A 17131-nucleotide genomic window follows, 5' to 3' on the forward strand; every position below is an offset into this window, starting at 1 on the left:
TTCACATAGGAGGCTGTGTGCAAAAAACAGCACACTTACCATGGCAACCCCATGTAACACATAATGCACATGCTTTGGATTGGGATGGGGAAGGTATGAACAGCATTTTCCTGGTTGCTGAGGTATGTGTAACTTTTAAATTCTCTGCAATAGGCCAGAGAATTTTCGTGGGAAAAAGGCATCAATACAAAAAAACCCACCAAAATAAATGAGATGCAGATTTCTCATGTTGAAGTGATATGCACGCACTGAGACCATATATAGGTAAAAGCATATGTCAAGTTTCACAAACTCATCTAAGTTGTATTACTGGAAATAATTTCTGAAGGCTCAATCCCCATATTCTTGTGTAACGCCTTCCCACAGCAGCTGTCACACCAACACCCAATGCACAGCTTGCAGTATGAGCAGAGGAATACAGATCTGCTGATTATTTTTGTGCAAATGCTTTTGTTTTTCTTTAGATCAGTAGGAAAACTTGCAGAGAAACTAAAAAGAAAAGTTGGAACATCTCAGAACAAAAACACTTTTAGAGGTTAGTTTATACACTAGATTTCAGTACTTCAGGAAGGAGTGAGACAGGTACTCTCCAGAAATGACTGATGGACTTGAAAACACTGGCAGAATTTACCATCCTCCTTGTCAGAGGCAACCCAGTCATCTTACAAGCACAGGGATGCCAGACTATGACAGGTCTAGAAAGGGTTGTCAGCATGTTCTGGGAGCTAAAACATCAAATTAGAAATCCAAACCTGCACAGAGGAGCAAGGAATAGCTGCAAAACTGAATCCAGAAAAAAGGAGCATAAAATGACCCCCCACCCCCTTTCTCATGGTTAAAGTAATTTACTGGGAGCTCAGATGTTAACAGATCTGTGTGAAATGTTGATGATTGCTTGCAACATCACTAATGGAGGTATTTTGAACCATGCACAAAGCCTTCACCTCCCTGAAGTTAAGGACAAAACTTGCATGCACAGAAGCAGGGCTAGGATTTCACCCACAACAATCATGTGAATAAAAGGTGCTTTTGTCACCCTTTTTATGTCTACTTTTCCCTTCTTTGTTACTATTCTGTTCACTGGTAGGAACAGAATAGTAACAAAAAACTGGTATTCAGAAACATTATTTACTATTTCTGTACAAAGAGAAAGAGAAAGAGTTGGTCAGATTGTGGTAGATGTTTCAATTGATTTGTCCTGTTTTTCTATTTGCACAAGCTTCTTGAATAGTATTAATCATTCATGAAGGATTGCTAAACTCTTCTGAGGAACTATTTTCTAATGATATCTTATTTTCAACTCCTTGCTTGAGTGCTGGGTTTCGATCTTGCAGTTGACTGCCTAAGCCTCCAGTACCACAATTTCTTACTGCTTAAAAGTTTAAGCAGCATATGGCTGAGAACCAAGAGAATACTAATAAACAACTTATTTTCAGCCCAGTAAAAAAAAAATTAGCTTTTAAGATCAGGAAACAAATTTCTGAGTGCCCAGGAGCTGTCTGAATATTCACAAAGGATAGCTAAGCCTCAACAAATCAGGCAACCTGCATTTGGCATTTTCATTTGTAAAAGTATTTCAGAACCCACATTTGTTTGTTTGTACTTTTTCTACCATTTGCCAGCTCTATAAACAAAAGATGTTTCCCAGGGCTAACACTCAACTCATTTTACTGTTTGCATTTCAGTAGGATCTAAAAAACCCCAACACAGACCATAATATACTGCCCCCAAAAACCAAGTGTTTGCTCACCATCTTGATATACATGTTAGTCATCAGATTTTTTTTATATAATCTAATTTATGCCAAAGAAGCATTTGCTAAATAGACACACAGCATTCAACCAGTCACAAGTGCTGAGTTTTTTAACCACAGAAATCATGATCTATGTTTTTAAGTTATCAAATCATATTAAATTAATATTAAATACCAAAAATGTAAATTAGGTGACCATTTGTTCACTCTTCCTAAAGGAAAAGGGTTCTCTTTAAAAAATTAAAACCAGCCATCTGATCTAAAGATAAGGCTGCTTCTCTCTTTAATATACACAATAAAATGGTGCAGACATTTTCATTCCCTATAAAAATATTTTACAGTAGAATTTTATACTTAATTTATTTGTAATAGCTTTAGTGTTTTACTCTTCTTTCTGGCTTTAAACTTTATGGCAGGTTTCATTTCGTAATTATAATTCTCCACTTTATGTTACAAGTAAATCATCCAGAGCAGTTAATTTTACTGATGTTGTCATTATATAAGGAGTCAGAAACAAACACATTATTTTAATTACTCTTTAAGCACTTGGCACTTTTGGAAAGTAAGTTTTCAGATGGGTGCTCACAGTACTTTATGTATTTATATGATTTTTCCCTTGTATGCAGCTGTAATATAACTAACCAAACAGAATGTGTGCTATACAGATCCAGGCTTGGTATTTTCAGCAGCCATGTACATCAATACCACAAAGCAAACAAACCTTAGTTATTAAGACTGCAGAAAGTATCATCCTTGTAGTATCTTGTGTTTTATTGCCACTACTTGTTTTTTATTTCTCTTTTTAATATCTAAGTACTATGTATTACACTAACACCGGTGAGGGAATCTTTCTCCCATCTTTTAACAAAGTACTTTTCAAATGGACTGATTTCTTGTCATTATAGTAAATATTATTAGAAAGGCAGCAAAACAGCATTCCTTGAATTCTTTGTGACTGGTCCATCGAATATCACATCGACAAGGCAATAACCATTCCAAAGGCTGTGCTGGAGCAATAACAACACTATAATACTTACATTTGCACATGTGGGGGCTGGAATCGTCCCTGGTTAATGTTGTAGAACGTGAAAGCCTGTGTGGGGTTGGAGCTGTACTCATCCACCTCGATGATGAGCCGGCTGTGCTGGTGCCTCCTGGCTGCCATGATGTGGGACTGGGCGAAGGCCATGTCTGCGCGCGGGGCTGGTGCCCTCAGGCCACCATCTCTGCTAGCTCCCTGCTGCGAGGGCCAGCACCAAGACAGCCCCCGGCCCGGCCAGCACACTCCCCTTCCAAACACCTGCGGCACAGGGGAGACACGCAGTGTAACTGTTGGACACTTCCTCTGCTCACAATTTGCTTTATGTAACGGGAGGTGAAGGCGGAGGGACGAAGACAGACTGCTCAAAGTATGCAAACTTTTCTAGCTCAGCAACCTGGTGAACATGTTTTAATTAGGGGTGGGAAGCACGGAGTGAAAGTAAACTTGCTACACAACATAGCTCAAGTATTTCCAACTTTCAATCCAAACCCAAAAGATAAGACCATTACTCAGAAAGCCACATCAAATCACAATATTTTTCCAACACAATTGTTTACTTTCTTTTTTTCATTGAACTGATGAAGTTTTATTCCCCATCCTCCCTCAGAAAGTCCCCACCAAACCTGAAATGGAATACATGACTATGCACAACTCAAATGCAAGTAAATTGTACAAGAACTAGTTTAACTAAATTTTCCCAAACTCTGTGACATTAGAGAGAAGCAATGCCTGTTCTTTACATCAACAGAAGAGTGAATGGCTTTCCGTGCACTTGATCCTGGTTTTATAGCAACACTGAAGGAACTCCTTGAGGAGCACACAACTCCTTGAGTGAAGGACGTAAATATGAAGGACTTTCCTCTTCAAACAATTTTCATTCAGTACTAGCCCAGCATTCTGGATTCACAGGAAAACGGAGTGATCCAGGGCTAGGACACAGTTAAATGTTACTAAATATTTTAAAAATGTAAAATCCATACAGGTTTTATGTTTGGGAATGATTTTTTCCCCAAAGGTTAAGCAAGTCTAGAACAGCAGTACCGAAAATGGGTAGGGGAAGAACAACATGAAACCAACTGGAATGCAAAGAGTATCCCCTAGAAACAGCAGAAAGTAATTTAAATGTGAATTTCACTCTTATTTCCCAGTTTTAATAAAAAATGGATTATAAGCTATAAAGGTGGGTATTTTTACAGTATAACTTTGCATGCTTTTAAAAAGCTGTCTGACTTAAATATTGACTTTCATGCAAGCAGGGGCTCTTTTCTTCTAGGGAATATAAGAAATCTGATTCAAAGACGTATTTAATGAAAAACCACACTAGAATGCAGCAATTCGCTTCATATGGAGAGTTTGGAGAGCACGACTAGGAGTATTTTCTGTGACCATGCTGATGTGCTTTTCTGCCATTCTGAAGGGACCACTGCTGAGAGTGATGGATGAAGGAGGTCTTCACAGTCACTCAGATTTTTAAAGGTATTTACAAGTACTTAGGTCCAATTCAGTTTAGTGGCAGTAAAGCACTTCAGCGTCTTTAAAAATCTGGGCTGCAGCCCTCTGCTTAACTACCGCAGATGTTAGTTGCTCCAAGAAGTGGCAGAGTATTTTTGTTTTGGGGAATCTTGTTCTCAGGAAGCCGAAATGAAAGATTCAGCTTGGTTTTTGTTACTGGCTGAATGGCTGTAAGATGATGACAACTTGCTGCCACTAACAAGCCACAGCAAAATAGCCTCAGAATAAAGGAGCAGATTCCTACATGCCCTCCCCTAGAACCGAGTGGTAAGGAAATGCTAGAATAACAACAAAGAAAATTTGGGATTTCAAACACTCTCAGATGCCGTGTTCAGGCTACAGAAGAAGCAGCAGCACAAAGGATTGTGCCAGAGCAGGCGGAGGGAAGGGAGGCACGATCCTTTTAAGAATAATCAAGTATAAATTGCTGCATTTAGGAAATAAGAAATTATGACAGCAGATGTGAAGAACCTTCCCTAAGGAGCTTCCTGTATTAAATGATGCATTTGTAAAGAAGTCTGAATAGTCAAGGTCAGAGATTTTATAGGGGGCAAACTGTTCTAAGTGAACCTACTTCTGTTTGAGATAAACTATTAGAACTGGTGACCTCTAGAAATATTCTCCAGTAAGATAAATAATTTATGATTCCACACCTCCACATAAGGATTTCAAACTACCTGAAAAACACAGCCTTTTTTTTACAATTCGGGGATTGTGCCAACTTTACACACAACTGAACCAGGGTTTCAAATTAGTTAAGGCACTGCCTTAGGGGCCTAGAATCTCCCTTTAGCCTTGGGAAGCTCTCAGGAGCTCACAGACGCTGAGGAAACAGCCTCTGTCAGTCTCCTCTTTGGGTTCTGTCCTTTACAACTTTACATCTGTCACAAGTCAGATGTCAAATCTGCTGTAGAAACAGCAGATAAATATGCATGTACCCCAATATCCACCTTTTGGCTCTGTTCCTCTTTCTGGGTTAGTGGAATAGTGCCTACTGCCACAATCTAAATCAAAAGACAAATTTGTTTGGAAACAGAAACACATCCAGTACACCACTCAACACACCCTTTAGTGCTGAAGAGCTCTTTTAAGCAGGGAATCCATCCTTACACATGGGAAAGTGAGTGAACCACACCATTTGACCAGCCTGAGAGAATGGCAGCAAACACCCAGCAAAAAGTTCACCCTGTATACAGGTGAAAAATGGGAAGACAACCTATTTCATTTGATGCAAGGGAAAAAAAAAAAAGGAAGGGAAAAAAAATGCAACAGCACATTGAGCCTTCTGCTCAGTCACAGTCACTCAGTGCCAACCCTGGACACATCAAAACCATAAAAACAAGATGGAAAGGGAAGGGAAGTTCTGTGAAGTTCCAGCAAGGAAAGTTCCGGGAAGGAAAAGGAAGACAGATCCAAAAAAAAAAAAAAAAAAAAAACCCAAAAAAAAACCAGCAGTCATAGAAATGCCCTGTGTTAAACAGAAATAATCTATGTAACACACAGGATCAGTAAGCATAATTTACTATCAAGCTGATTTCAAGCTCATTTCAGAAACATAAGCAGATGTCTTTGAACCTTACCTTTCAGTCTATGGTTTTCTTCCTTGAGTAAGTGATTGGCTGACTACTGACATTCTTGGTGTTCAATAGAACAAGCTGTCTCCTTCCAGCTTGACTGATAACCAGACTGACACCCATTACTCCCCTCTTTCTGTTTCCATTTCCAATAGTCCCCCAAATTGTAACTTTTCCTTTCTTTTAATATTCTGAAACGTATTGCTTTCCGAAACCACAGGATAAAATGCAGCAGGGAAATAATTATCTGCTTCTGCAGCATGCAAGTTTAAAAATTATACGCTCAGCATTAACAACACAGAGAGTTAAGACTCAAATCCCCACAGCAACAACATGCTAACCATCCTCTTCCCCCAGACTTATGGAGCTGCGGGATGTCTGCCAGGGAAAAACAGAGAAATGTAAAAAGGACTGCAAGAACATGAATACTAAAATAAATATCACAAACCTGGCTGTTGGAATCACAGACTGAGAAAAAGCTATTAAATCAGCTAAGCCATCTTCTTACAGAAGGCAGGAATGTTCTCTGTACATTAATTTCCTGCTGCTTCCTCCAGCATGTGTTCAAATGGGCCCCAAAGTTGACTGTGTGCAATGGACACTGCTCCAGCCTTCGGAAGGCTTCACATCAGGCCATAAACTGTGAGGATTGAAAGACCACTCCTGAAGAATTACTGGACTAGCAGGTAGGAATACCCAGATATATTTAAGTACTTTATGAAGTCCTCAAATAAATCTCTGTATTAAGATTTTTTTTTTTTTTTTTTTTTTTACGTTTTCAGCCTGAAATTTCTGGTGTTGTATCTCACCAGCATAAATATTGCCCCATCTATATGAACTTCCCAGCCTTTTTATACAGCTTTTTATTTTCATTTCAAGCCAATGTTTTATTTTGATCTCATTTCTCCACTCACAGATTTTGCTTTATTCTAGGTTCACTCTCATGACCACCGTCTCTCCCCGTATCTCACTCCACTGCCCTGCTGTCCTCTCCATCATCCATCATCTCTTTGTCTCAAGTCTAAAAACACCACTGATGCTTCTTGAAAATAATTCCTGCAGAACACAATATGAATCCAGATTTGAAGCTACATGGCTCAAGAAGATGTCACTGAAATAATAATTAGAAACCAAGATAAAATATTATGATAATTTAAATAATAATTTTTAAAAGTCAGTAATTGGGAGAAAACTATAAATGTGTTCTCTGTTGAGGAATGAACTTTGCTAAGTTGCAAACATCTGAAGGTCAAGAAGCACAATGTGACTGTAGCACATCACAGCAAGAAGCTGAACAGGGGTAGTTGCCAAATTTTCCACCACCGGTGAGACAAAGAAAGAAAGAATGCTGGGACTCTAGGCAGTACGAAGGTCAGGGGCAAAGAGGCAGCTACAGAAAACACGTTCATTTTGCTCAGCCAGCCTGACAAGCTGATGTTTGGGGAGGCAAGGAAAGAACAAAATATAGTATCAAAAAAAAGGGAAAATAAAAAAGAGGCATTTCTATGTGGCTATAAAACATCAAAGCTGTATCTTTTTCAGAGAAAACCAGCAAGACAAGAGCAGTAAAGCACCTTAAAGAGGAGCATGAGAGTTTGTGATAGACTACATGGTGACACACTTTCTTCTCATGCAAATCTTGGACACTGCTAACCAGAAACTCTTTTAAGATCTTTTACAAGGGCCCACGTCTTCCCTATACTACAGTGCCCCTCATAAACTGTCAGATCATCCCTTACATGGGGAAGTAGATCCTTTATTTAAACCCCCAAAATCACTACAATTGTCACAGTAAAATTTTTGCAACCACCATCTTCACCATCACAAATTCCTGCTTTTGCTTTAGCCTCCTGAAAAATGCTTGTTACAAACTGACCACCAGTAAATGAACATACTGAGACTAGAAAAGCAACCACTTACTCTGAGAAATAGGCTGAAACTACTAAGGGTTTTTACTAAAATACCCATTTCACACAGTTCAGATAGAGGCCAATTAATGGAATCAGACTGCTATCTTCAGTTCTGCCACCAGAAAATGAATATTGAAATAATCCTAAAAAGGCATTCTTCTGTGGGAAAGGATGAGCCAGGACAATCACACTGCTGTTAAAATTTTTCCAGAGAGATACACTCTCCTCTTCCTTCTCTCATCTTCTGAAACAGAATGCAGGTCCTGGGAAAGCAAAACCACTGAGCCCTCCCCTTGGCAGCCTGGTGTGCTCACCTGACAAATGAAGACTTTAAAGGGAAGGAAGCATAGTCAAATGTCATGGAGACACTTGAGGATTTTAAGTTTGATCATGCACACTTCTACTGACAGAATGATTAGGCTTCCTAAATTAACAGGATTTGTTGGAGATACGTTTCCCATTGCATTTTAAAAAATAAACAAAACTAAATGCACTTCTAGGCCCTTTTAGAAAACATCTGAGGTTGTTTTCTGCGCCAGCAAATGTAAATTTGATAACTGTTATCAGTCAAATAATACTCAGTTCTGTGACTATCTCTTCCCTGGAAGTCACAGCTATTTCCACCAATATAAGCAAAACCAGGGAATGTAATTCTGAATTACCTGTAAGCCTCAAAACCCTACTCTTTTTGTCCTCTTCTATTTAGAATCTCATATTTCACATATCAGTGAATACTTCAGTGCCTCATCATATATCTCACATATTTGTTAACTGCAGATCTGTGGGGCACTGAGCAATCTGGCTTCTACATGGAAAAAAACCCCAGTGACTAAAATAAAACCTCTTATTTCTCTATAATTCCAATCACCTTAACCTGCATTAGGAAAAAAAAAGGCAACAAAAAAAAAAGCAAGTTGTTTCTCACCATTCTAAAACACACATCACTGCTCTGCTTTGCAGGTTATAATGACCTGCCACATACAGTATGAGAAAACTCTTTACTGAATTTTTTTCTTCAAATGAGTTACTTCTTTTGCTCTCAAACATAAATATTGCATATTTCTCTCATTATTTTCTTTATAAAGAGCATGAACATACTAGTGAGCTTTAACTGTAATAGAAAGATTATATAGACACAGCAAGTATGAAATGAGATAAATTATTTGGGTTTTGGAACTATGTGGTAACATCCACTTCTATGAAGTTTCATCCAAAAATATACAGCACGCCAAAGTTCTGACAAGGCACCCAGGAAAGGATACAGACAGAGTTCAGAAAACAAAAAAATGGGACATTTACCTAAGAAATCCAATTCTCTATTTATTTAAAGCAGTTACCACTTAGAAACTTTCTTTGCCAGTCTTATTTTGAATGATCCTATGATTTTTAATTACTTTTTCTTATTTCCCTACTTAGTTCCCAAAACTATACAATAAGTGAATATTCCATGTATGAAAATTTAGTTTTATTTTCGCTCATTAGCAGTATTATTTTCTGAATCAATTTCTCATGTGTACAAATAAACTGTTCATTTATTCAATTTGAAAAATCAACAAAACCTAATAATATTGTTTTGTTTCCACCTTAAAATTCTGCTTCATCATATATCCAGTATATTTTAGATACTGGACTCGTCTAAAATTCACAAATATACTGAATATTTGTCAAGGCTAAACACATTATTGTAATCCTACATATGACAGTGCCTGAATGTATAAAAACATTGTAATATTTCAATGAAATATTTAAATGGATACTTTTTTAAGTAAAACCGAATGTTTTTCCTGAAAAATATACTATTTTGCTCAATACTACCTTTAGTTATCTAAAAATACCTGCAGAGGAAGATAATCTATGTAAGTAATTAGCTCTAAGGAAGGAAATTTTAAATAAATATCTAAGAGCCGCAAAAATAATTTCTCACGTTTGCCTCAGTCTCTGGCAGTAATACATAATCTGCTATGTTACTGTAAAACATGTGCATATATTCATTCAGGAAAAATCAGAAGTCCCCAAATGAGAATACTCATTCAAAAGGAAAATAGCCAAAAATACCAAGTTATGTGGGGAAATTACAAAAAATGGACATTCTAACAGAAATAAATTAGGGTTGTGAGGGTTTGATTCTACATTTCAGTTTGCAATTTGGGCATGTCATCTGGTTGAACTCCTGAATATTTCAAAATATTATTTACTGAGAAGAAGACCATGTAAGTGCTGAAACATATTTAAGATACAGTTTGGTTTAATTTTAAATTGAATTGAATTAAATTTTAAATTGAAATGAATTTTAAAAGAATGTTCTTTTCTTTACTCTTTTGTGACAACTGGCCACATCTTCATTTCCTAGCCTAGCACAAGCCCTGCTGGGTGAAAGCCACTTGCTTGTGACACTCACTTTATCCGAATTTATTTCAGTGAAATTTGTGTGTAATAAATTGACAGGGTCTTCTCTTTTCGTGCAGCAGCACTGCTTGGCTGTGGATTCATTTTTACTGCCAATATTCTCATCTGATTTCAGAAAGAAATCTGATGCTAACAACTCTTGAAAGGACAAGAGCACAAAAGAGAAGTGGCCTATCCATCCCTGTAGTTCACGATGAATGAAATGCCAAAGTACCACCACATATGTCAAAGGTGAGATGTAGAACACAGCTCATATGTAAATATATTTATAGTGATACTACTTCTGACATCAGTGTCTCTTTTTCTACTAAGGCTGGAGATAAATTATAAAATCAAACAAGCAAATTCTTCACAGCTACATTTTTTTCTCTTACACACAGAACTTTCAAAATTTACTATGCTGTCATATTACTTCTGGTGTTTCCACTTCTCCCTCATTTAGCTGCATTTATCCCATTGAAACTCTTCATGTCATCTGATTCATGTCTAGGGAGGGAGTCACTGGGTTTGTTACCTTTATTTTTCCAGGTATTCCCTCCAGGACTGATGTAAGGAAAGAACAATCAACAACTACTGCTCCTACCCTGAAGTCATGTCCACAAAGAGCCCCCTACGTGGTCCACATGAGATAAAGAAAGGCTGCCCCTGAACTGTGCACAGTCCGTCAGCTGATTTACTGGCTGCTTTAAATGCTCACTTGAAAAATTTTAGTTGCACTGGTGAAAAGATTTTCATGGGACACCAAAAAAATGCTAAAATAAAATTACACAGTTTAGGGATGGAAAGTAAATGGGGATCAAAATATCTGGGAGGAAAATAACCAAGTTCTGAAATGAACACACTGTACATTTTTTTTTCTTTTCCCTTCTTTTTTATTTTATCAACATGGTGAAATCTGAACATTTTTTTTGATGTTGACAAACCTGAGGTTTCCACTAATATGTGTTGAAATTGACATTTATTGTCATTCTTGTTGAAGGTACAAACCAGCTAACCTCTGTCAGTAGCTAAGCTCTAATCTACCCCATCCCCACTACATTACGCAAGGTATCTTGAACTTTTACCAAAATCCTCTCAAATTAGGGACACAATGTTGAGGGACAAAACTCAGAACAGCAATATAGTATAGAAAACCTCCAAGTAGAAATGTTTTGCTTTTCTACCAAAGAACCAGAAGACAGGCTGTGCCACAAAGCCAAAATAATCATTTTATGAATATATTATGAGTGTCCACAGACCAGCTGAAATACAGCAGCATATGATGCTGGACATTGTACAGCCCTACAGTAAAACAGTCTCTGCCCCAGATTACAGCCTCCAGAAACTCAACAAAGGACATGGGAGGAAAGCATAGCACAGGAATTATGGGTGCAATGGCAGCACACTGTGTTCCTTCCATTTTCTTTTAGGAAAAAATAATGCAAGACTAGCATCACAAAAGACAGAAATGGAAGAAGATGGGATTTGGTAAGAGTCAGTGATAGGAGGGAAAAGATGATAAGGAATCAAGTGGCATGCAGGGTGCTGGAGTTCCACAGCACATCAAGCACAGTGATGCAATTCCAAGAGCAGGCAAAAAAGGAGGCTTGTGCAAAACAGCCAATTAGGAAAACATGGAAAAAACAATCAAAAATATCAGACGCCATCAGCCTCCTTCATATGCCACTTGTGCAGCTGCTCTGCTGGCTTCAGTCTTTGGTTCAGTGACAAGACCCTAGATGCCGCAAGTGAAGCTGGGCTGACTGCATGGCAGAGGAATTCAATTTAAAAGGTGAAGAGAACACACCACATAAAAAGTAAGCTTGCAAAGAAAAGTGATACACTCTTGGTTTTAGCAGAAATGTACAAATTAGATATAAGTAAAAAGTGAGGGCTAATGCTTGCAGTTGAAATATATTTCTGCATTGCGCCTTTCAATCAGTAAAGACAAGCCCTTACTACACTGATATTAGTCTGACACAGAATACAGCACATTTAAATGATATTATGAACTCAACCTTTACTCCCGTAGTAAATCATAGCATTTTAAATTGTGACTGAATGGAAGATGCTAAGCATTTTGTGTTTAGGTTACTACAATGAATCTCAAATCAGTTATGACTGCAAGTTGCCTCATATATACCATGACAGCTAATTGTTGATCCTAATACAATTCCCACTGCCTTGTCAAAGCATGGCAAAACTGCCATACTTGTTGACGGTTTCAATGAGGTCAAGCAGTGAGCAGTGCCCAGGAATTAACTGCTTTACCTCCAGAGGTGGTTACTGCAGAAGCAGAGGAACAGCCAGTACTGCAGCAGCTCTACCACTTTTTGCAATGGATCTTATCACTGAGTGTCACTCTTCAACCTTGCCTGAGCATCACATTCTCATGCTATTTTATTTGTAATTACATTGACTGAAAAGATGTTTTTCTAATAGGGAGTTAAAGGATAACAATCCAGCGACCTTAAAGAACTCTCTTACATTACCAACTTTGTTTATATTTTGAGACATAACCTAGAATAGCAAGGATTTAAAATGAAGGTTTTAAGTTAGAAATAATAATTAGAAACTTTTCTCTCAGACAGATGAAATTGACTATGGAAAATGATCACAGAACCCAAACCAATCTATGATCCAGAACACCCAAATTTAAGTTCCTAGTGCTACACTGAGTCTTATTTTGAAAGCTCACACTGTATGTTGCAATATTCTAATATTCCTTCATGTAACTGAACATGTGAAAAGGCTCTTCCTTCAGCTTGCCTTGTACATCCCGTATGAATTCTTAACAACAAGATTCAGCAAGGATCAAATGGACTGCACTGAATTATTTTTATTATGTTTATTAACCAGCTGAGATGAAAACTGTTCTCATAGATGAAAAGCTTTAAAATTCTCAATTATGAATGCACTTTCTAATTACTATTTGATATTGTTTCCATATGTCTGAAAAAAAAAAAGAAACTGACTGGGTAATTGACTAAGCAGTCACCTGTTTTCAGGGGATTTGAGTGTCCTTCCTTGTAATTCAGTGGCAGAACTCTAGCTGACTTAAAAACCAATGATCTCTTGATACACTTTTACTTGTTCTACTAATTAGAAAAGTCCACTTCTGTGTAATTCTTCAGGTCAAGAGGACTGCACCTGAGGCAGTAGATCTGAACGTGTTTGGTTCCTAATAGGACATTAATCTAGAGGTTTTTTTCTGATTTCATATAGTACATTCAATTAAATAAATATGATCACAAACTACGCTACATTCTATGAACCATTAAGTGAAGAAGAAACATCAGAGTCATCTATGAATGTATGCTAGATCAGAACTCCAGTCTGCTTTACATTCCTGCTGACAGTTCCCATAATGTGCATACAGCATTGAATAAAAACCATGACCTGTTTAAACAAAGATCAGAGCACCAGCTTTATCTTTGCATTCTCTAATGTTTGTTGTTTGACATCACAAAATAATACCAAAGCAGGTCTCTTGTTAACAGCAGCCCAGAAGGTTTTCATATAGGGCATGAGGGGATGGCTCCTGTCCACCAAGAACATTTGTGTATCTTTAAAATGGGCATTTTACTTCACACGAACATATACAGGTATTCTCTGCAGTTACCCTGCTTTGACTTATACCACAGGAGACCAGGAAGAGAAGAAAGGAGATAGACGGAATAATGTACAAGCAAGAAATTTTAAAGATTTGTTATGTCTCAGATAGCTTGAGACAATGAAACAAACCCTGAGAGCCAAGCTAAAACTGTTTAAATATACCATTGAAATTTTCTGGGCAGTAACTAATATTAATCAGTTCACATATGTATCATACAAGAGAAAACTGCTTTAATAATTTCAAAAAAATCTATATGCAAATAGAAATCAGTCTCCCCCCAATCTTTGTAGTACAATACCAGAGAATTTACAGTGTCTGGCATCACAAAACTGTTCATTACATATAGGTGCAACACAGACTGCCATTTTTCAATGACTCCATAACAGGTCTTCTCAAAAGATCCATGATTTTTTGGTAGTCAGATTTCAGATATACACTTTTACAATGTAGCCTTGCATTTTAAATATCTACCTTAGAAAAACTGAGAGTTCATCACAAGCTAATCGCAAAGTTTAATAATCATGCCTAGTTATCAATTTAACAATCCAGAATATCCAGAGCTCCTTATACTAGTCTAAATTAACTGCAAAATTCATGAAACTGAAGTTGCAATGGCTATCAATACCATACATTATCAGCAGATGTCTCAATGATAATATTGTTAAGGTACAGACTGTGCAAGCAGGACTCTTCAACTATTGATCTTCCGCCAAAGAGAATGGAGCGTTTGAAATCTGCCCAGTTTCTTCACGTTTCCCATCTGTACCCTCAGTGTTATCCACGGACAAGCACACCCATTTATAAATGTATTCTACACTACCCATCTGAAAGTGAGAGAAAACGTTAATCCTAAGAAAGCAATGAAAAGAACTGAAATCTCTATTTAAATGTCCTCAATCTTTTTACCTCTTTTTAAATTTTGGTCTGCTATACTGCTTTAAGCGTGCTGGACACCAAATAACAGCGCAATAAATCACATGCAAATCGGCATGAATCCTACCAAACTTCTTCAAGCGGTTTCCTCCCGGAACAAAACTTCGGAGGTCACTCAATCCTCTCCTACGACAAAGGGAAGTTCTTCCTCTTCCATCACCCCTTCCCCCGGCTGTGCGAGGGGAAACTATCGGGGAAGGCGCGCACGGCTTTTCCTTCGCGGTGTTGGCTGGTGACGCTGAGCACGGCGTGGGGGATGCGAGGGACAAGCGGCCGGGGCGCCCGGGGGTCCCAGCCCAGCCTCCGCGGCAACTCTGCGAACAAAGTAACTTCGCGGCTGGGCGGCGGCGGGGCACGGCGGGGCAGCGGCCGCTCTGCCCTCGCCAGCGAGCGCTCGCACGGCCGGGAAAAACAGCCCCCGAGTGGCAGGCCAGGGTCCCCGGAGCGCGGTGCCAGCCCTTACCTTGCTCCGCAGCCCTCTCCGCGGGGCCGGCGGCAGCAGCGCCGCGGGGCCGGGGCACGGGATGCTGCGAGGCTCCCGGCGCCTCTCCCTCCGCCTCACTCTCCCGATCCTCAGAAAAGCCCTTCCCCCCCCTCGCTCCCCCCGCCCGCCTCGCCTCACTCTCTCTAGCTTTGGGGCATAGATATTATGCATATATATATATATATATATATATATATATATATATGTGTGTGTGTGTGTTTGTTGGGGTTTCTTTTTTTTTGGTTTGGTTGTTTTGTTCTTTTTTTTTTTTTTTTTTTTTTTTTTTTGAGAAGCCAAGGGGAAGCTTGGTTGGGAGAAGCAAAACCCTGACGCGCTTGGGGATGGGTAGGTGGGGGGTGCGGCTGGGGGTTTCAGACCCTCGCACGGCAACACAAGCGGACCCATCCCCCCCGTCTCCTCGGTCCCCAGCCGGGGGAGGCGGTCTAACCTCACAGCCTTCCACCGATCCCGCATCGGGAATGGGCCCTGCGCGCGATTCTCCCTCCCGGGGCAGCCGCCCGGACCCCAGCCCCGATCCCAATCTCTGCGGGGACAGCGGGGCGGGGGGCCTTCCCAAATACGTACTCTGTCCGCCGGGGCTGGCTTGAGGACGCAGGATTTTGTGCGAGCGATCGTCTCCTTCTCCGGGAGCTCAGCCTCCCCTCCCCCCCGCCTCCCCTCCCCCGCCTCCCCCACCTCCTTTGGGGGGCCAGGAATCCCCCACTGTCGGCCCTGCCTCCTCCCCGCCCGGCCGGAGCGCTGATGCGCCGGGGCCGCGGCGCGGCATGGCCCCGGAGCTCGGTGCCCGCGGCCGGGCTGCGCTGCGGCGGAGCGCGGGCTGTCCCCTCCCGCCGCGGGCGCGGGTCAGCGGGGGCGGCGCGGGGCCGCCTCCGGCGGGAGGGGAGGCTGCGTGCCCCGGCCCCGCCGAGGGGCTGTGCGGCCCGGGGCACAGCATCCTTGGGGAGCGTGTGTGTGCCGTCGGGAGGCAGGAACTCCGCGCCGGCCTTTCGGGGGGTGGAGGGCGCCGGTGGTCCCCCTCCTTCCCACAGCGGTCAGAGGGAAGTTTGGCGCCGGGGATGCCGCGAGGGTTCTCCGGGCAGCGCCCCGGCTCCAAGAGAGCCGCTGCCCGTCCCTTCGTCAGCGTAGGTGGTGGTGGGCGAGAAGGGCGCCGGGGGGACTCCAGAGGTCCGGTCCTGGAGGGATGCAGGAGGACAGGGGGGTGGCCGAGGGAAGGTCCCTTCCCTGACAGCGCCTGGTATATTTCTCGGAGGCACCGAGCACGCACAGCTTCCCTCTGCTTCGAAATCAGGCCATCGTAGGATCATAAATATATAATATTGCACTCCTATGATATTATGAGTAGAGAGCAGGAGAGTTAAACGCGTGCATTCAGGAGAGGCAAATTACATGTAAAAGGCTTTACTGCACAACTGCAGAGAGATTCTCGAATGAAAAAAATTTCAAATCCTTACAAGAATAAATATAATTCCTGCTCACATGTTGCCTTATCACCTGCTATGCAAGAAAGCGTGCTGGATATCGAGCAGTGATTAGTGGAGTTACATCTGGGTTTGGTACACATGGTGACTTAACTGCTGATCAAACAGCATTCTGAAAATCCCGAGCTGGAAAATACCCATTCTAGACAGAATAATTGTATTTTCCACATCTCTTCCAGGTCAGGGTGAAACAGACAGCCCTGGGAAGCGTTCTGGAGGAAAGAAAATAAGCCATCGAGCCCCACACACGGTCCCGTATGACCGAGCAGAGCCAAACTCGCACGCAGGCTCTGCCCGGGGCGGGGGGACCCCTCGGCTGCCCTCCGAGAAGTTCTTGTGCCTTGGGCAGAGGCTCGGAACTCCAAAACTGGACCTGAAAACCTTTCCCCACTGCTTCCATTGCTGGCAAAACATATGTATTTA

General features: G+C 40.8%; 1 protein-coding gene and 1 long non-coding RNA gene across 7 annotated transcripts in view; one reads left to right on the top strand and one right to left on the bottom strand.

The window, feature by feature from the left end:
* The window catches only part of MPPED1 (metallophosphoesterase domain containing 1), a 62552-nt gene extending 46325 nt beyond the window's left edge, over positions 1–16227 (bottom strand). Inside the window, exons 1-4 of one of the 6 annotated variants that reach the window (XM_064420584.1) lie at positions 15795–16227; positions 14793–15039; positions 6330–6521; positions 2791–3053 (exon numbers count right to left, since the gene is read on the bottom strand). In XM_064420584.1, the coding sequence (XP_064276654.1) occupies positions 2791–2942 (152 nt within the window). In that variant the 5' untranslated portion in view covers positions 2943–3053; positions 6330–6521; positions 14793–15039; positions 15795–16227. The other 5 variants (XM_064420582.1, XM_064420583.1, XM_064420585.1 and 2 more) reach the window with 5 other exon arrangements.
* On the top strand, positions 6433–11375 carry LOC135300779 (uncharacterized). The gene is made up of 3 exons (XR_010362558.1): positions 6433–6567; positions 10313–10428; positions 10726–11375. It is a non-coding gene; the product is annotated as an uncharacterized LOC135300779 (long non-coding RNA).
* Positions 16228–17131: the final 904 nt, after the last annotated feature.

This window comes from Passer domesticus, chromosome 5, assembly GCF_036417665.1.
Source record: "Passer domesticus isolate bPasDom1 chromosome 5, bPasDom1.hap1, whole genome shotgun sequence".
Taxonomy (NCBI): domain Eukaryota; kingdom Metazoa; phylum Chordata; class Aves; order Passeriformes; family Passeridae; genus Passer; species Passer domesticus.